At 35.6% G+C, this 22091-nt stretch overlaps 1 protein-coding gene across 6 annotated transcripts in view; it reads left to right on the top strand.

Moving 5' to 3' along the window:
• LOC144436074 (uncharacterized) overlaps positions 1–22091 on the top strand; it is a 201940-nt gene that overhangs the window by 115922 nt on the left and 63927 nt on the right. For all 6 annotated transcript variants that reach the window (XM_078124743.1, XM_078124744.1, XM_078124746.1 and 3 more), the window contains 3 exons: positions 8114–8242; positions 12816–12987; positions 16305–16390. In XM_078124743.1, coding sequence (XP_077980869.1) covers positions 8114–8242; positions 12816–12987; positions 16305–16390 — 387 coding nt within the window. The remainder of the gene's footprint in view (positions 1–8113; positions 8243–12815; positions 12988–16304; positions 16391–22091) is intronic.

Genomic DNA, 22091 nt, shown 5'->3' with positions numbered 1-22091 from the left:
GTTGCAAAGTTTAGTGAAAAGAATATCGATTTCAATTTTTTCTGATATGAGCGCAGTAGTACTGTACTGACTGTGGTGAGTGTCCGTGGAACACATATCGCTGACCTGTTGATAGCATTACATGTATTTGCTGACGGGTATTAAACTAAAATATATGGAATAACTCGAAACTATCAATTTTATTTGCCACACAGCTTTCATGAAATTAAAGACTGATTTTTGTGAAAGCAAATGCTAGGTCAGTCTGTATGTATTACTTGTAATTTATTTACAGAATAACGAAGTTAGAGGTCTGTATTTATGTAGATGTACATGGTAAAATGTGCCAGTTTACAAATTACAATGGTTTTCTTAATTAGTTTTAACAACATAGTCAGCGATAGCACAGCATTTTCCAGAAAAGAATTTTTAAAATGACAAATCTAAAACCAAGAGATTTTTACAAAACCCCTTTGGTCTCTAATTATGAATTTTCAGACCGAATGGTGCACATTTGAAAAAGTTGAACGTGAGCAAAGTTCAGTTGTCATAAAAGAACACGGCCATTGTTTTTCTATGGGAAATCTGACATAGTATTCGGAATTAAATGTGAAATTCGCCCTCCTACAATTGCTTGATTTAATTTTTTTTACCTTCGCGTTACTTGCGATAAAAATTTGAGATTTTAAGTCGTTTGAATCTCTTCTAAAATCGTATGGTTTTGATTTGATTTGATCGCAATTGAAAATGCGATGTCATTGTGCTGGCATGCCATAAAGTTGACTTGACCTGTTTCATAACTTCTGCTACAGTAAAACGCTGTAAGAATATTGTTTCATTTATTACAAATTGTACTTTCATGAATAGCCGATAACATGTAATAATATATTAATCCGAATGCAAAAACGTATGTGAAATAATGAAATGTACGGTATACATGTGGAGTGCACGTGATATAGGTCATTCCAGGCATGATGATATTGTTACACTGTGTAACATTGTATCACATTCACAAGGTGTTTGCGTGTGCATCTGTACAGCGCGTGCGTACTAAAACAACGCAAATAAAAGGTCACACAACCTTGATGGTGACACAACTGTGAAATCATGGATAATTTATCAATATTCCCTTAAAAATGGAAGGTATGGAACTATATCCGGCGGCATTGTGTTCAATCATAACACAACTAACGGTTTCCTTGAACGCAACTTTGGATGGATATTTTGGTACACGAGTGTCAATGTTGTGTCAAACTGGACCTTATTACTCAAAAACCTACATATTATCGAATGTTACATCGCTTATCCATCACGGTCATGTCATATATTCAACTGAAGTTTATGTACTACGTGTTCGTATATATATGTTATGTGATTTACATTGCCAAGAAAGGAAAGTTGAACTTTGTTCATAGCAAAAGGTATGTAGAGCTGATGACTTCGTTAACGTACATGTTTGAAAATGTCAGCGCAACTGAAAAGGACAAGAATGTGTCAAGATGGGGGTTGTATTTTCAAGCTGAGTAATTTGTATTAAATCATAATTTCACACAGTATATTGTTATTTCTGTGTTATACTGTCATTATTGCTAATGGTTGCAGGCTTTTACATGTAATATTTAACAGAAAACTAGCGAAGGCCTGTAATTTTCTTCACATTCCCACACACCGGTTTGTTTATGTATGCATGTAGCACCCTCCTTGCACGTGACATGTTGTAATGTAGTCAGGCCCGGCTCATCGAAATTTGGGATCGTAATTTGACCTTGTAATCAGCACATCGTCTGACATACATGTTTTAATAGCAAACCCATTTGTTTGTAGGTGTATGTCAGATGTATTTTTTTACTAAAAAATTGGATAGTGGCTTTCATGGAAACATAAAATACGCTCACATTACAAATGCAATTATGTTATTTTGAACTTACAAACTCATTCACACATTCAAACAAGACATTGATAATAATGATAATAATAATTAAATAAATATTATATAGAAATCATATTTTTTTATAATAAATGAGTTTAGTTGAATATTAACCACCCTACCTTGGGTAGTTTTGTATGCTGAGTTCGCAAAATGGGGTCTTTTTATTAACATCCGTTTCCATGGTAACCAAAATCACCATAATATGTGGATGATTTTTCCAAAATTTGACATCAAACATGGAAAAAAATAAAAATTAATGAAAAATTTTCCTTGTTTTTGACATGTATGAGATGTATCTGTTGTAACACAAATTATCTAAAATAGGACAGCTGTTTCCATGGAAACAGAGTAGACTAAAAAATGTTGTTTCATTAAACACCTACATATCTGGAAAATAACATGATAAATTTAATTATAACAGTTCATTTGCATACTGACCACCCTATATTGGGTAGTTTGTGAAAAATAGTTATCATTTCAGGAATATCTGTTGCCATGGTAACCTAAATCACCATATTATGCATTATTTGGCAAAATTTATGTAAAATTCAAAGAACAAAATTTTTTTACAAAAAAAATTCCTTACTTTTGGGATATATGCACTAGTGCTATCCAATGGAAAACAGATTATCTGGTAACGTAAATTACATGGCTAAATTGCATACTAATACTTAAACTATAAAAATCATAAGAACGGGTTCCATTCATGTGCTGAAATTTGTCACCATAAAGCAGTCCCATCTCCCCTATAGTCTACTTATAACACATTATCGACTGGTCCAAATTAGCACCTCAATTTGTATATGTTAACTGAGAATGAGTGTAACATGCAATGTGAGACATATGCACACCACTTTGTTTTATGACCACATCAAATATGTCCGAATGGCGGCCAGATTTGTTGTTAAATTTCACAAGCATTATTACTTTGGAGGTATAACACAGTGATTCCATTCAAGTGCCTATACACCCATATTATCATGTTTGAACATTCGTTTAAGACCCTGACCTTTGACCGTGAAAGCATTTTTAAAGGTCAAATAGCCAAATTTGGGTTATCTTAGCTTGTGGAATCAAACATTTGAACTGATGATGTTTTAATGTCTTGATTGTTACTATGTGAGGCATATGCATCTCACTTAACTTCATGACTTTGACCTGAATAGAAAAATGGCAGCTGTACTTCTTTTAAACAAGCACATTTTCTTTAATATTTCCAAAAAGTTTTAACACATTCATACACCATTCAAGTGTCTACCCTCACATTATATCTCAGGAGTACTTGTGAGATATAACAGGTGTTTTAACGACTTTAACAACATCGACAAAAACAATTTAATTGGTGGATACACCAATTACCTTTATGCAACGGCAGATGGATAAGAGGCCGGCCATGCACTAACCCCAGACTTAGTCATCATGAGGGATGCCTCCAGGAAGGGACGGGTGTATACAATGGGGAGAAAGCCCATTAGGTGCAGGTTTACTGAATCTAGTGCCAATTATAGCTAGTTCTGATGACCTTTTTGCAGAATGATGTTAATGCCATTAAAACTACAAGTTAAATGTTAGCTCTTTTTATATTGTCAGGTCTTCGTTTTTTACCAATGTAAGCAGGTACTGTAGTTTTATATTTTCGACACTAAGAATTCCCATGTAAAAGTATAACAGGGCTAAAAGGTAGTCTTTACTAAATATCCCTTTGAATAGCCAACATACAAATTTATAAATAGGGATGTGTGCGGAAGAGGTAACAATTTAGTGTACTATACTCTTTTCCCGCTTTGAATTGTTCAGCTATAGGTAATCTAAGATAGATTTTATAGTTAGTGTTTTTGTATTACACCAGCTATCCCACTTAACGCCATGCACTGTCATACTGTTTGTGTGTAGACCCTCTGACTGATTCAAGTAAGAGTTCTGCAATGTCTCCCGAAATGCCCTCTGAAGTAAAGTTTGCCTGACACTTTCCAGGTGCCCAAGTGAAGCGTTTTGTTGTGAATCAGGGGGTGCCCCTCCCCCAGTGGATTGGTGAGGAGGTCTTGTTTTGGCTGTATGAGGATTGGTTGTTATATTAGCATGTTTAACAACATTGGGTTCCAGGGTTGCGCCTGCCATACTGGCGCTATTAGAATTATCATTGTCTGTTCTGTTTTTATTTTCCTTATAGGCATTTTCCAATAAGGATGAATGGGGAAAGGGCATAATTCATTAGTCCCTCCATTGTTTGTGTCAATGTATTTATCCCTACAGTACTTTGGTCAGGTCTCCAACTGTAGTATTTGGGGAGTTGGTAATTTAGTCTGTTTGTGAACAGGTCCCTCTGGCATGGGCCAGTCACTTGTTTATTTCTCTGAAAACTGAGCGTTTCAATTTCCAGACTCACTTGGATCTTGTTGTATTAACCTTGACTGTCTGTCTACTTCCACATTCAGGATCCCTGGAATGTGGTCTGCTGACAGAGTGTTCTGTTTGTGAAGGCACCAATCCCACAGCTGTTTTGGGCGAGTGATTGAGACCTGATAATCCCCATTTTGTTTACCTAGCTTATCGCAGTTTTTTCCAATCTGATCAACAAGTGACAATGTTGTATCTGTTTCATGAATGTCTTTACAACCAGAAAGGCAGCAAGCAGCTCAAGCACATTGATATGTAATATTTGTTCTTCCCTGCTCCAGGACCTGCTGGCTTTCTCCTCATTGAATACACTGCCCCATCCCTTCCTGGAGGCATTGTCAGTCTGGTGTTAGTGATCTTATCTGTCTGCCGTTGCATAATGGTAATTGGTGTAGCCACCAGTTTAAACCAGCTTTTGCCGATGTTGTTAAAGTCCTCAAAATACCTGTTATATCTCACTTCATCCTCCTTCATATAATTCTGATTTTATATCAGGCACTACGTGCCCTTGTAAAAATCTACAATTATCAATGATGAGATTTCTAAAGAGACATTTTCTTCACCAGATGTGAATATACTGCAACTCATGTTGATGTACAATATATATATTTTCATAGATATTTAGTTTTTTTTCACTGCCCTCATTATACATTGCCATGTATTTATTTATACATTTTATGTACAGTGTTAACGTATAAGGAGACAGACTTGATTAGCAAGTAGGTATTTTTACGTCCCGTAAGGGTACGGGAGGTATTAAAAGGGGGATGTCTGTCTGTGTGTCTGTCATGTCTCTCTCTCTCTCTCTCTCTCTCTCTCTCTCTCTCTCTCTCTCTCTCTCTCTCTCTCTCTCTTTGTCGATGTACCTTATAGCGTTAATGAATAATTTGCATAATTAATTATTTTGGGTAATTAGGCTATATCTTAGGAATGCATATTTCAAATTCAATATAATTTAGTACATACGTTAACCATAAGAAAACGCATATGTCCTATCAAGTTTGTAGATGTACCTTACAGTGTTAATGAATAATTTGCATAATTAATGGTTTTTGGTAGGGAGCGAGGCTGGGGGGGGGGGGAGGGGGGGGTGTTACCTTAATTTGGGACTCAAAGAAGGGGGGGGGGGTCATCATTTTTACAAAGTGAATAAGGGGGGGGGGGGGTCACCTTGTTTTCAACTAAAGAAAATCATGAGCCACGCTCCTATACTTAAATGTCCATACATTTAATATCATAACTAGGCCAAAGCCCCTAAGCTCGCACAGCTGGGTAAATTCATTTGTGAGCGGCTGCCTCATGATGATATCATAGATAGCGCTCTCGGTGTGGAGATTGCACATCGTACATAGAACATGCATGTGTAGTCATTGTACTGCAATGCATCCTTGGGTTTTACCACCAAAAAACATTGCATAGTATATAGGACGCGCATGCGTACTAGTCATTGAGCCGCTATGCTGCCACTTGTGGGCACTGTGTAAGCTATTAAACAAAAAAAATGTATGTGCATAAAATAAACCATAAACAAATAGCTATAAATATACATTCAAAGCCCCTAAGCTCGCACAGCTGGGTAAATTCATTTGTGAGCGGCTGCCTCATGATGATATCATAGATACCGCTCTCGGTGTGGAGATTGCACATCGTACATAGAACGTGCATGTGTAGTCATTGTACTGCAATGCATCCTTGGGTTTTACCACCAAAAAACATTGCATAGTATATAGGACGCGCATGCGTACTAGTCATTGAGCCGCTATGCTGCCACTTGTGGGCACTGTGTAAGCTATTAAACAAAAAAAATGTATGTGCATAAAATAAACCATAAACAAATAGCTATAAATATACATTCAAATATAACATAAACTCTGTCTCTTGATAAATGATCCAATACATATGGTATGGCATCACAACACTGCACCATGGCCACCTTTAAGTAAGTTATTTGTTAGAAATGACTTCTCGCTATTGCATGCCATGAGTTGCATTGTGTCATCTTGTGGTAGAAAAACTTGCATGTGTAGCTGTACATGTGACACAAAAGAAATGAAATACCTTAAGATTTACTGGCTCTAAAATCTGTTCCTCCACTGACCTGAACATGTTGAATTGTGTACAAACATAACCAATTTAGGACACTTTGAAATAATATGTGGCAAACACTGTGACTGAAAGTGCCTGACCCAGCCTGTGTCTAGATATTGGATATTCAATGTCCATGTATATAGTTAGTCTAGTTCCTATATATGTTTGACAAACACTTACAAGGTGCAATGACCAAGCTTTTTCTTTCCATGTTAACTCAAGAAGTTGAATAAATAAAGACTCCATTTAAATGTCTATACCCAAGGTTAGCTTTCTTTTTATACCTTGACCTTTGACTCTGATCTCCATAATCAAGGTCAAATAGCAAATAATGGTGAATAAATTATAAAATTTTGTACCTGGAGACACCATTCTGATTTGAACAATAACTTTGCCATCAAACATACAAATTGGGGACTATGTCTTTGATTGATTATATTCCTATTCTGTTCTGTTATGTCTGTTCTGATCCATTGCATAATATTATCTTATTTTTCAATATCTATTCTATATTCTAATATTTTTTATTGTATTCTATTCTTTTTCATACTCTGCTCTAGTTCTGTTCTTCTTTGTTCTATTTATTCTAGTCTATTAAATTCTATTAGACAAATTAAAGTTCTCGACAACAAATCCAAAATAGATGAAAGCAATACAAGCAGGAATGGCATGTATATGGGATACTGTGTGTGTAGTTGTGTTTAATTGAGTCTTTAGATTAATGACGTTTGAAAACTTATTTGCTTTTCTAAAACATGGAATCAATTCTTTTACAAATTAACATCAACAGTACAATATAAATGGTTTAAACTTTATTTAAAATATTCAATTACCTCTACAAATGATTTATCTAAATGTTAACAAGTATATGTATATACTTAACTGTTGTAGGTTGTATATGTTAACAGATATATATATATATAACTCGGTGAGTATCAATCTACTAACAGATATATGTATATACTTAACAGTTATAGTTGTCTGACGATCGCACTATGCGTGAAACTCCGAGTTACAACCAAGAAAGAGTTCCAGTACTACCAAAACTATATATATATAATATATATATTTATATAATATATATATATATATATTTATATAATATATATATATATATATATATATATATATATATATATATATATATATAATTATATATATATATATATATATATATATATAATATATATATATATATATATACTCAACATATACAATATGTCTATACTGGAGCAAACAGTGCTCAATACATATACATGTAGAGCGGTATAACTATTAAAAATAGTACAGTATCAAGTAAGATACACAGGAGCCGTTACACAGTGTTTCATGCTTACACAATCATCGGACGATGACGTCGTCCGATGATTGTGTAAGCATGAAACACTGTGTAACGGCTCCTGTGTATCTTACTTGATACTGTACTATTTTTAATAGTTATATATATATATATATATATATATATATATATATATATATATATATATATATATATATATATATATATATATATATATATATATATATATATATATATGTATATATATATATATATGTATATATATATATATATATATATATATATATATATATATATATATATATATATATATATACTTAACAGTTATAGGTTGTATATGTTAACAGATATATGTATATACTAAACTGTTATAGGTTGTGTATGTTAACAAGTATATGTATATACTAAACTGTTGTTAGGTTCGACTGACTGTATATCATCAGTACACAGGGCAGCCTGCCAAAGCAGGTGATACAGCTATCACTTGTACAACAACACCTGTACGCAGTAACTATAAATATGGCTATCATATATTTGGTCAGCAGGAGGTAAGTTTATAAACAAAGCTTTATGATCTTGTTTATAAGATAGATTTGCAGCAGGTAAGTTTTATATACAAACTTATAAGATAGATTTGCAGGAGATAAGTTTTATATACAAACTTATAAGATAGATTTGCAGGAGGTAAGTTTTATATACAAACTTATAAGATAGATTTGCAGGAGGTAAGTTTTATATACAAACTTATAAGATAGATTTGCAGGAGGTAAGTTTTATATACAAACTTATAAGATAGATTTGCAGGAGGTAAGTTTTATATACAAACTTCAGCAAACTATGTGTACGGGAATGTCACAAGGTCAAAAGACACATGAATCGCCCTGTAGTGTATAGCAAGCCATGCTCTTTTTATTTTTCGAAAATTTCCCTTTGAACTCCTGGGCATAGGCATATGATAAATTGGTTATTACCAAATATCACCTCTTCATTCGTTGTATCATCATTCTCGCAGTTTTCGTAATGTCTCACGTCATGTTACAGAAACTGCACTCACAGCAATACGACGAACGAAGAGATGATATTGGGTAATAACCTCATATATATTGTCTTGCATATAGATTTAGACAGCAGGAGGTAGGTTTATAAACTTTAAACTTTATTTGTTTATATTGAATAGAATAGAAAGGACAAATAATGATTCTGAAATGAAATAAATCAAAAAGATATGTTAGAAAGGCTGTTTTGTTTTGTTGGGATTTTTTGGGAGGGGAGTATTGGCAATATTTGTTTGTGGGGAAAACTGACTATTGGGTTATGTGGGGGAACTAACAATATTTGTTAGCTCCGCTGTCAGCGAAAGCTGAAAGCGTAGCTTTAGGTATAGGTGGGTATAGAGTATAGAGGTATAGGTGAATCATACGTGTCCGTCAACTTTTTTTATTTTCATCATCTTCTCCAAAGTAACGACCAGAATACTTTGATATTTGGTGTGCATGTTCCCTGGGGGGAGAGGGGGGGGGGAGGCTGATTTGACCCGGAAGCTGAAGCTGACCTCGTTTGACCAGGCGATTTTCCACAGCAACAACACGGGAGTTCTTGTTTTGCCATTTCCAAAATGCAAATATTTGGCAAGTTAAAATAATTAAAATAATTACAACTTTAATTTGGCTTCAGACTTTGCATTATGTTTTTCGTATCTTTCCCCGTTTTACATGTAAATCCGAAAAGGTTCTCTCTGGTGATGCCAGTGGTTAGCCCTGCTTACATACGACAGGCGGTCTATATTGCTGACTTGACTCTAAACAAATAGTAGGGACAATTGTCAGAATCGAGTCCCGGATTACTCCGTATGCAAGCACGACTAGTCAGTGCTAGTGATCATACCGGGACTGCTTTGAGTATGAGCGAGGTGAGGCATGTTGAGGTATTTTGTTGAGAATTATAAATATTGCGAAATGTCAAGTACAAGGTTTAAATACAATGGAATGATGAAAAAAAATTGGCCGAGTCTGCTGACAGGTGCCAGTCACAAGAAACTCCGTAAATTAAAATATCAGACAATGTTATGTCTACTACAACTAGTACAAGTTGAATGTTGTTGACTTGGTAAATTTGTTAGAAAATTGAAATTCGAATTGCCTCAAAATTATTTTAGATCCCTAGTTTATTTCATTCATCATTTAAATTTTCCAGGGTTAAAGCTGTAAGACACTGGAATTATTTATAGCCAACCTCAAAATCCTCTTTTTTTTCTTTTTCTTGTGTGCATTTCCCAGTCATTATTTTTCTGAGATTTTGTGTAATTTTTCATAACAGTAGATTTTTTTAATAAAATGGTGACTATGGTATAAAAGTACAATACATTACCAACTTTCTGTGCAAAATGTGTTTTATAGTGAGACATCATATGAAACCACTAACCACTTTATTACATCACTAAAACAAAACTGCATAGTGAAGAGCTGAAGAACTGAACCACTTCTACATGTTACCAAAATAAAAAATTAAATTAAAAACAACAGCGGAGCTATTCTGACTGATAGGTCGCTTGTTTATATGGGGGAAACTGACAATATTTGTTTAATTGGGGAAACTGACAATATTTATTTATATGGGGGGGGGGGGGGACTGACAATATTTGTTTATATGGGGGGGGACTGACAATATATGTTTAAATGGGGGACTGACAATATTTGTTTATATGGGGAAACTGACAATATTTGTTTATATTGGGGAAACTGACAATATTTGTTTATATAGGGGGACTGACAATATTTGTTTGTATGGGGGAAACTGACAATATTTGTTTGTATGGGGGGACTGACAATATTTGTTTAAATGGGGAGACTGACAATATTTGTTTATATGGGGGAAACTGACAATATTTGTTTAAATGGGGAGACTGACTATATTTGTTTATATGGGGGAGACTGACAATATTTGTTTATATGGGGGGACTGACAATATTTGTTTATATAGGGGGACTGACAATATTTGTTTGTATGGGGGAAACTGACAATATTTGTTTGTATGGGGGAGGGGACTGACAATATTTGTTTATATGGGGGGGGGAGACTGACAATATTTGTTTATATGGGGGGACTGACAATATTTGTTTATATGGGGGGGGGGACTGACAATATTTGTTTATATTGGGGAAACTGACATTATTTATTTATATGGGGGGACTGACAATATTTGTTTATATGGGGGGACTGACAATATTTGTTTATATGGGGGGGGGGACTGACAATATATCTTTAAATTGGGGAACTGACAATATTTATTTATATTGGGGAACTGACAATATTTATTTATATGGGGAAACTGACAATATTTATTTATATGGGGAAACTGACAATATTTGTTTATATGAGGAAACTGACAATATTTATTTATATGGGGAAACTGACAATATTTGTTTATATTGGGGAAACTGACAATATTTATTTATATGGGGAAACTGACAATATTTGTTTATATGGGGGAGACTGACAATATTTGTTTATATGGGGGGGGACTGACATTATTTATGTATATGGGGAGGGGACTGACAATATTTATTTATATGGGGGAGACTGACATTATTTATGTATATGGGGAGGGGACTGACAATATTTATTTATATGGGGGAGACTGACATTATTTATGTATATGGGGAGGGGACTGACAATATATCTTTAAATGGGGGAACTGACAATATTTATTTATATATATGGGGGGGGGACTGACAATATTTGTTTGTATGGGGGAAACTGACATTATTTATGTATATGGGGAGGGGACTGACAATATATCTTTAAATGGGGGAACTGACAATATTTATTTATATATATGGGGGGGGGGGGGGACTGACAATATTTGTTTGTATGGGGGAAACTGACATTATTTATTTATATGGGGAAACTGACAATATTTGTTTATATTGGGGACTGACAATATTTGTTTATATGGGAAAACTGACAATATTTGTTTATATTGGGGAAACTGACAATATTTGTTTAAATCGGGGAGACTGACAATATATGCTTATATGGGGGAGGGCTGACAATATTTGTTTGAATGGGGGGACTGACTATATTTGTTTGTATGGGGGGGGGGGACTGACAATATTTGTTTATATGGGAGGGGACTGACAATATTTGTTTGTATGGGGAGACTGACAATATTTGTTTATATGGGGAAACTGACAATATTTGTTTTTATGGGGGGGGACTGACAATATTTGTTTGTATGGGGGAAACTGACAATATATGCTTATATGGGGGGGGGTGGGGGGCTCACAATATTTGTTTGAATGGGGGGGACTGACTATATTTGTTTGTATGGGGGGGACTGACAATATTTGTTTATATGGGAGGGGACTGACAATATTTGTTTGTATGGGGAAACTGACAATGTTTGTTTATATGGGGAAACTGACAATATTTGTTTATATGGGGGGGGGGGGGGGGGGGCTGACAATATTTGTTTATATAGGGGGGGGGACTGACAATATTTGTTTGTATGGGGGAACTGACAATATTTGTTTATATGGGGGGGGACTGACAATATTTGTTTATATAGGGGGGGGACTGACAATATTTGTTTATATGGGGGAGGAAACTGACAATATATGTTTATATGGGAAAACTGACAATATTTGTTTATATGGGGGAGGGAACTGACAGTATATGTTTATATGGGTAAACTGACCATATTAATTTATATGGGGGGGGGACTGACAATATTAATTTATATGGGTAAACTGATCATATTAATTTATATGGGTAAACTGATAATATTAATTTATATGGGTAAACTGACCATATTAATTTATATGGGTAAACTGACCATATTAATTTATATGGGTAAACTGACAGTATTTGTTTATATGGGAAAACTGACCATATTAATTTATATGGGTAAACTGATAATATTAATTTATATGGGTAAACTGACCATATTAATTTATATGGGTAAACTGACAGTATATGTTTATATGGGAAAACTGACCATATTAATTTATATGGGTAAACTGATAATATTAATTTATATGGGTAAACTGACCATATTAATTTATATGGGTAAACTGATAATATTAATTTATATGGGTAAACTGATAATAATTCTTTATTTTAGGCATTATTCAATGATGTCAATTTTCAGACTGATATGATACTAGTTGCTAGGTTTTATCTGCGTCAACGAATGAAAGCTGAAAATATTCCTGATGACATAGCAGCTGAAGTGCCATTACTAGACGAAGAGAAGTTGATAGCATGGTCAGTTATGCCATTGGTTCAAGTGTATGGTAAGAGTATTATATCATCATTATGGTTGGTAAAGAGAGAGAGAGAGAGAGAGAGAGAGAGAGAGAGAGAGAGAGAGAGAGAGAGAGAGAGAGAGAGAGAGAGAGAGAGAGAGAGAGAGAGAGAGAGAGAGAGAGAGAGAGAGAGAGAGGGGGGGGAGACATAGACAGACAGGAATTGTAATTAAATAGGTACAATTTCTTTCACAGTATAGTGGTTGTTGGAAATCTAGGTAGGGCATTTGAAGGGCTATGCAAGTTATGTTAACATGAGACTCTTGATTCAATACTGCAAAGAGTTGTCAAAACATCATGATGAACAGGTGAGACTGTATTATGTGGTATCCGCATTAGCTGAAATTACTATTTGTAACCTTACACATATTGTAAAAGTCTGTTAGGTGTAAATACAGGTTTTTGATTAGTCCGCTTAGCACAACTGAATATTAAGGTAGCTAGGATCAAAAAGTGTCAGTGTATTGTTAGTCCCCGCCGGACTAAGTCTGGGACGGGGACTTATGGATTGGGTTCCGTGTGTCCGTGCGTGCGTCCGTCCGTCCATCCGCAGCCGTTTCTTGGAGATGCCTGGACCGATTTTTTTCAAATGGCATACATATGCACGTCAATTTGCTTTATGATACGATCCAATATGGCCGCCTAGCAGCCATTTTGTTTGTAAATTTTCCCTGTCCAAAGCCATAACTCAAACATGCTTGAACAGATCTCATTCAAAGTTGGTATTAGGACAGTGTTCTATGACATACATGTGCATATCCATTTTCATCGTGATACGATCCAATATGGCTGCCTGGCAGCCATTTTGTTTGCAAATTTTCCATGTCCAAAGCCATAACTCAGACATGCTTGAACAGATCTCATTCAAAGTTCGTCTTAGGACAGTGTTCTATGACATACATGTACTTATTCATTGTTGTTGTGATACGATCCAATATGGCTGCCTGGCAGCCATTTTGTTTGCGAATTTTCCATGTCCAAAGCCATAACTCAGACATGCTTGAACAGATCTCATTCAAAGTTGGTATTAGGACAGTGTTCTTTGACATATATGTGCATATCCATTTTCATCATGATACGATCCAATATAGCTGCCTGGCAGCCATTTTGTTTGCAAATTTTCCATGTCCAAAGCCATAACTCAGACATGCTTGAACAGATCTCATTCAAAGTTGGTATTAGGACAGTGTTCTATGACATACATGTGCATATCCATTTTCATCATGATACGATCCAATATAGCTGCCTGGCAGCCATTTTGTTTGCAAATTTTCCATGTCCAAAGCCATAACTCAGACATGCTTGAACAGATCTCATTCAAAGTTGGTATTGGGACAGTGTTCTATGACATGTGCATATTCATTGTTGTTGTGATACGATCCAATATGGCCACCTGCAGCCATTTTGTTTGCGATTTTTCTATGTCCAAAGCCATGAACTCAGACATGCTTGATCAGATCTCATTCAAAGTTGGTATTAGGACAGTGTTCTATGACATACATGTGCATATCCATTTTCGTTGTGATATGATCCCCCATACCCGACCCATCCTTTATTGTTGTAGGCATGTTCCATGTCCAACAAGCAGACACAACATATCTAAGTCTGTTTGATTTAGGTTCACAGGTGTTGTTGCGTGATCAGAGTAGTGATAATTCCTTAAAAAACAATCATAGCGGGGACTATGTCATTCTCAATGAGTTGTTGACAATTATATTGCGTGAAATAACAGGACAATAATTGGCTATTTGCCCCAACATAAGTTCCAAAGCATTGACCTTCTGTTGGGCAGTCATACGTTTGTCGGCAGCGATGTCTTCACCATCGTCTCCAAATCCTCTCAAAGGGGTAGTCTTGGTTTTCTTTGTCCAATGTGCTCCTTCAGTGAGGAATGGTGCAAAATTGTGAAAGAGTATCTCTCAGGTTCTGACGCCAATTCTCAAATGAATTAACAGTTTCTGACATAAGCACCATTGCTTAGGTGCTTGTTGGAAGGAGGCCATGTTGTGCTCTGGTAACGATTGAATATCAACGTCTGTGCTATCCGGTAAATATGTATACTGGCTGGTTGTACACTGTACTGTAACTTAACACAACTAACAATACTCACAGAGTGGCGATGCAGTCATAAGATATAGCCTAATTACCAAGAATCATTAATTATGCAAATTATTCATTAACATTGAAAGGTACATCAACAAGCTTTACAGGACATATGCGATTGTTATGGTTAACGTGTGTACTGAAGTATATTGAAAATGAAGTATGTATTCTTAAGATGTAGCCTAATTACCAAAGTCATTAATTATGCAAATTATTCATTAACACTGTAAGGTACATCAACAAACTTGATAGGACATATGTGTTTTCTTATGGTTAAAGTATGTACTAAAGTATATTGAATTTGAAGTATGCATTCTTAAGATATAGCCTAATTACCAAAAATAATTAATTATGCAAATTATTCATTAATGCTGTAAAGTACATCAACGAATTTTATAGGACAAATGTATGTTGTTATGTTTAACAAATATGCTAAATTATATTGAAATTGGCGTATTCAGTCTTAAGATATTGCTTAATTAGTTGATTTCATTGATATGTCAATTTTCCCTGTTAACATGAACAGATCTCGCTCAAAAACTAATCAGGTCTAGCCATTACCCTAAACATTATAGGTACTAAATTTCATTGTAATTGAGCCAGCCATTTTTAAGAAAATGGTGACACAGACTGAAAGACACACACACACACACACACACACACACACACACACACACGCACACATACATACATACACAGATGGATGCATGACAGACACACAGACAGACATCCCCCTTTTTAATACCTCCCATACCCTTATAATTACGGGAGGTAATGATGGTGCCTATCACTTGGGTTACAAGTATGGATTGGTATGTGTGATAAACGTTTTTTTTTTTCCAAATTATCACATACTTTATAGTAATAATGCTACAATGTCATTGCTGCTATTTTCTATGTGAGAACGAGGGAAGACTCCGACATACTTATGTGATAAATGTACTAATTATTATAATCTCATAGTCTGATCTAGGAATTAATACAGTTTGATTCCATTATTCACCTTTGTTTCCTTCCTACATTTTGATTTATTTTATCATCATTCTAGGAGTGATAACCATTTTCATCATACCCAGAATGTAATACTATAATAAGGAAATTAAAGGTAAAGGGTAGAAATCAAACCACACCACATTAGATTTTAATCATATTAAGCAGCTCATTGTTACTTACATTAGAAATTATGCTTTTATTTGATTCAGGTGGTTTCAACAGAGTACATACAGGAACACATAAACTAAAGATGTACTATCCACCAGTACCTGATGCCAAACATATACCAGCTATGGTGAGATCATATTAAATTTAGTGTATATCAGCTTAGAATGCATATTCTATGTGTCATGTTGATTACTATTTGAAATCAAGCAAATGAAGACACTAGAATAAAAAATAGCGTAACTTATAGAAAAAACGTGTTGTTAGTTCATTTAGATATTGAAATCAGATCTTGTTACTTGGAGTACTACAGTATGATAATTATACTGTAATGTGTACTGTACTGTAAGTTATGTAGCATCACATTATGCATTACTTGGAGTATTACAGTATGATAATTATACTGTAATGTGTACTGTACTGTAAGTTATGTAGCATCACATTATGCATTACTTGGAATATTACAGTATAATGATAATTATACTGTAATGTGTACTGTACTGTAAGTTATGTAGCATCACATTATGCATTACTTGGAGTATTACAGTATGATAATTATACTTTGACGAACTCGTGGAAAGTACACAAAAAACTCTGATATTTAACACCTAATAAAACTCTAGAATAGATTGCCTATGAAAGCTAATAAGTGGTAGCGTTAGCAAGCCTTCGATAAGCGTGAAAAACCTGCTCCGTCACACCAAGCTGTTCGATTTGACCTTGTGTAGGGCAGAACATAAACTATAAAATTAAGAACAGACATTCGCCAATGCCAGCATCTCTAGACCACGGCACAACCCAAGAAACATGAAATATCACGACCAACTCATGAAAACCCACAACTCAACCTCACAGAGGCATGCAAGAAAACGTTTCCCTAAAGTAAGAAGTAGGTTTTAACAGAAAAGAAGTGCAAATGACGGTAAACCAAGAGATTATGTCAAGAGCGTATTTGGCACGATGTTGACTACACGGTGTCCAAGAAGAGAGAGAGAGAGCATGGGAGAAAAGTGTTGTTATAGCTACCTGACCATGTGACCAAGACTCCACCCCTCAGCAACTGACTGGCATATGAAAAGTGTGCTTCGACTAAACACGGGATATCTAGACCTGAAATACAGGAAAAAATTCGACTTTCTCCAGTAAGGTACTGAGATGAGCCAAATACAGGCACCTTGGGGCGTGACACTCGCAAACTTTCCGCAACAATACTGTAATGTGTACTGTACTGTAAGTTATGTAGCATCACATTATGCATTACTTGGAATATTACAATATGATAATTATACTGTAATGTGCACTGTACTGTAAGTTATGTAGCATCACATTATGCATTACTTGGAATATTACAATATGATAATTATACTGTAATGTGTACTGTACTGTAAGTTATGTAGCATCACATTATGCATTACTTGGAATATTACAATATGATAATTATACTGTAATGTGTACTGTACTGTAAGTTATGTAGCATCACATTATGCATTACTTGGAGTATTACAGTATGATAATTATACTTTGACGAACTCGTGGAAAGTACACGAAAAACTCTGATATTTAACACCTAATAAAACTCTAGAATAGATTGCCTATGAAAGCTAATAAGTGGTAGCGTTAGCAAGCCTTCGATAAGCGTGAAAAACCTGCTTCGTCACACCAAGCTGTTCGATTTGACCTTGTGTAGGGCAGAACATAAACTATAAAATTAAGAACAGACATTCGCCAATGCCAGCATCTCTAGACCACGGCACAACCCAAGAAACCTGAAATATCATGACCAACTCATGAAAACCCACAACTCAACCTCACAGAGGCATGCAAGAAAACGTTTCCCTAAAGTAAGAAGTAGGTTTTAACAGAAAAGAAGTGCAAATGACGGTAAACCAAGAGATTATGTCAAGAGTGTATTTGGCACGATGTTGACTACACGGTGTCCAAGAAGAGAGAGAGAGAGAGCATGGGAGAAAAGTGTTGTTATAGCTACCTGACCATGTGACCAAGACTCCACCCCTCAGCAACTGACTGGCATATGAAAAGTGTGCTTCGACTAAACACGGGATATCTAGACCTGAAATACAGGAAAAAATTCGACTTTCTCCAGTAAGGTACTGAGATGAGCCAAATACAGGCACCTTGGGGCGTGACACTCGCAAACTTTCCGCAACAATACTGTAATGTGTACTGTACTGTAAGTTATGTAGCATCACATTATGCATTACTTGGAGTATTACAGTATGATAATTATACTGTAATGTGTACTGTACTGTAAGTTATGTAGCATCACATTATGCATTACTTGGAATATTACAGTATGATAATTATACTGTAATGTGTACTGTACTGTAAGTTATGTAGCATCACATTATGCATTACTTGGAGTATTACAGTATGATAATTATACTGTAATGTGTACTGTACTGTAAGTTATGTAGCATCACATTATGCATTACTTGGAATATTACAGTATGATAATTATACTGCAATGATTTAGCTGTCGGATGAACAAAACTGGATGAAAAGCTATTAAGTACTCAGGCAACTTGGTGTTCGCAAAATGTTGACCTTGAGTTCATGATACAACAATGCAAGCAATGTAACAATGTAAATCTATGATATCACCACTAAGTAACGTTGATCAGGATCAAACTAATTTTGTCTCATATACTTTAATACCTGGATACTCATTACTATAGGCACTCCCACCAATGTGGTAGGGTGAGTCTTTTTTAGGCTTCCTTATGTCGCCACCTATTTACCATAATTTATTATACTGGCTTGGTCAACATCGAGTCATTTCCCACCTGATTTTTTGTTGTTGCCAATTTGATGTCTCTACATGTTGCCTGGTTTCCGATGAGAGCTTTCCTTATCTGTTGCCATTTGCTTGAGGTTGGCTGTGTGCTTCATCACTCCTTCTACAGCTACTTATGTCTTTTTCAGTTCTTGGAGTGTCTTCATATGTTCCTATTTTTGTTTTCATACTTCCCACTTTATTTGCTTGGCTGTATTTGTGTACGTATTCACTACATTGTTTTTAAGGCCGTTACTATCTTGTTTTTTCGGCATTGTTGTTTTAAACATAGGTGTTTTTGTGTTTTTTAGCACAACTCAACTGATAAGGTTCAGTAGTGTGCTATGGGCATGTTGCAGTGTCTGTCCATCTGTCTGTCTTTGTGTGTGTGTGTGTGTACGCATTAAACTCAAAAACCACCAGATCGATTGTCTTGGTATTTGGTAGGGAGATTACTTTTGGTGTATCATTGGGAAATTGTTCAAAGCAAAATGATGGCATCACAGGTACGTGATTTGGGGGTGTCAATGAGCCTGAAATTTAGTGAGGAGTTATTCTGCAAATTTTCTTCAAAATATTTTGACACAATTGGCCCTACCAACCATGCAACAACCAAATGACAGTATAGTTTGGTCAAATAATTACATCATCTGGTAGGCTAGTGAGTAAACATTCAAAAAATGTATGCAAATATCCATAGCAACCATGACCACGCCCATAGCAACAGCCAAATGATGGTATATTTCTCAAAGATAACAGGGATCCATGGACGAGTGAGCAAACATTCAAAAAGTGTATGCAGATATTCCCAGCAACAAGACCACACCCATGGTAACAGCCAAATGATCATATATTGCAAAGATAACAATAGGGATTATGTGGTCCCATAGCAACAGCCAAATGATCGTGTATGCAATATAACAACAGGGATTAATAGACAAATGAATAAACATTCAAAAATGTATGCAAATATACATAGCAACAAGATGACACCCATAGCAACAGCCAAATGATCACGTATATTGCAAAGATAACATCAGAGATTCATAAACAAGTGAATGAACACTCAAAAAATGTATGCAAATATATATATGACTACCAACATGACCATGCCCATAGCAACAGGTGAATGATTGTGTATATTGCAAAGATAACAACAGGGTTGGATAGAAAACTGGATAGTCATTTAGCAAATGAACACCTATACCTAGCATGGATTAGCATGTAGGTAAACAGTTTTAATAATAATAATAATAATAATAATAATAACATATAAGTTGGTGCTTGACCATGAAGACATTTGTATGTGAGCATAAGAACCTTAAACTCAATCCAGTGGAAGACAGGGAGCCAGTGTAAATCTTGGAGGACAGGCATTAATTGTTCGTATTTCTGAGTGTGAGTGACCAAACGGGTGGCAGAGTTCTGCATATGTTGTAAGCGTGATGTTAAGAAAGCATGAATCAGTCTTTCAGTAGTTGTGCAATCTAAAACATTACGGATGCAACCAATGCGACTTAAAACAAACGAAGCTGATTTGCAGACTTGTGAAACTTGACTATGTGATATACCAACACTGTCAAAATAAATTCCTCACAACGGCAGATGGTACAATTTGATCCAACCGAATGCTGCGTTCCAATAAAGGTTTGTGAGGTCTGAAATTTGAATGCAAATGAATCAGTTCTGTTTTACTGTCATTCAGGACTAGTTTATTCAAGACCATCCATTCACGAATCTCATCTACACAGGCCTCGATCTGTAATTTAGAGTATTCGGCTCTTTTACAGGTTAGATATACTTCCGTGTTGTCAGTGTACATCATGAAACTGAGCGAGTGTTTTTCCATGATGTCCTCAAGGGGAGCGCAATACAATGTGAACAGTATTGGGCCAAAAACACTGCCTTGTGGAACTCCATTTAAAAGTTCACGTGCTTCTGACGAAACTCTATCTATCATAACACTCTGAGTCCTTCCTTTCAAGTATGACGCAAACCATTTCAGCGCAAGTCCTTTGATGCCAAAACGAGTCTCCAGCCTTTCCAATAGAATGGTATGATCAATGGTATCAAAACGAGTCTCCAGCCTTTCCAATAGAATGGTATGATCAATGGTATCAAACGAGTCTCCAGCCTTTCCAATAGAATGGTATGATCAATGGTATCAAAACGAGTCTCCAGCCTTTCCAATAGAATGGTATGATCAATGGTATCAAAACGAGTCTCCAGCCTTTCCAATAGAATGGTATGATCAATGGTATCAAAACGAGTCTCCAGCCTTTCCAATAGAATGGTATGATCAATGGTATCAAAACGAGTCTCCAGCCTTTCCAATAGAATGGTATGATCAATGGTATCAAAACGAGTCTCCAGCCTTTCCAATAGAATGGTATGATCAATGGTATCAAACGAGTCTCCAGCCTTTCCAATAGAATGGTATGATCAATGGTATCAAAACGAGTCTCCAGCCTTTCCAATAGAATGGTATGATCAATGGTATCAAAACGAGTCTCCAGCCTTTCCAATAGAATGGTATGATCAATGGTATCAAAACGAGTCTCCAGCCTTTCCAATAGAATGGTATGATCAATGGTATCAAAACGAGTCTCCAGCCTTTCCAATAGAATGGTATGATCAATGGTATCAAAACGAGTCTCCAGCCTTTCCAATAGAATGGTATGATCAATGGTATCAAAACGAGTCTCCAGCCTTTCCAATAGAATGGTATGATCAATGGTATCAAAACGAGTCTCCAGCCTTTCCAATAGAATGGTATGATCAATGGTATCAAAACGAGTCTCCAGCCTTTCCAATAGAATGGTGTGATCAATGGTATCAAACGCAGCACTCAAATCCAAAAGATCGAGAATTACTTCTGAATGTTTATCTATCGAAAGCATGACGTCATTCTGCACTATGGAATTTTCGATAGGCTGATTGAAATTTGCAATACAACTGAGAGCTCGATAAATGGTTATCCAATTGTTGAACCACAATCTTTTCAATGACTTTACTGATGAATGACAGATTTGATACC

This window comes from Glandiceps talaboti, chromosome 6, assembly GCF_964340395.1.
Source record: "Glandiceps talaboti chromosome 6, keGlaTala1.1, whole genome shotgun sequence".
NCBI classification, from domain to species: domain Eukaryota; kingdom Metazoa; phylum Hemichordata; class Enteropneusta; family Spengelidae; genus Glandiceps; species Glandiceps talaboti.
This window is presented reverse-complemented; position numbering and strand designations above follow the sequence as displayed.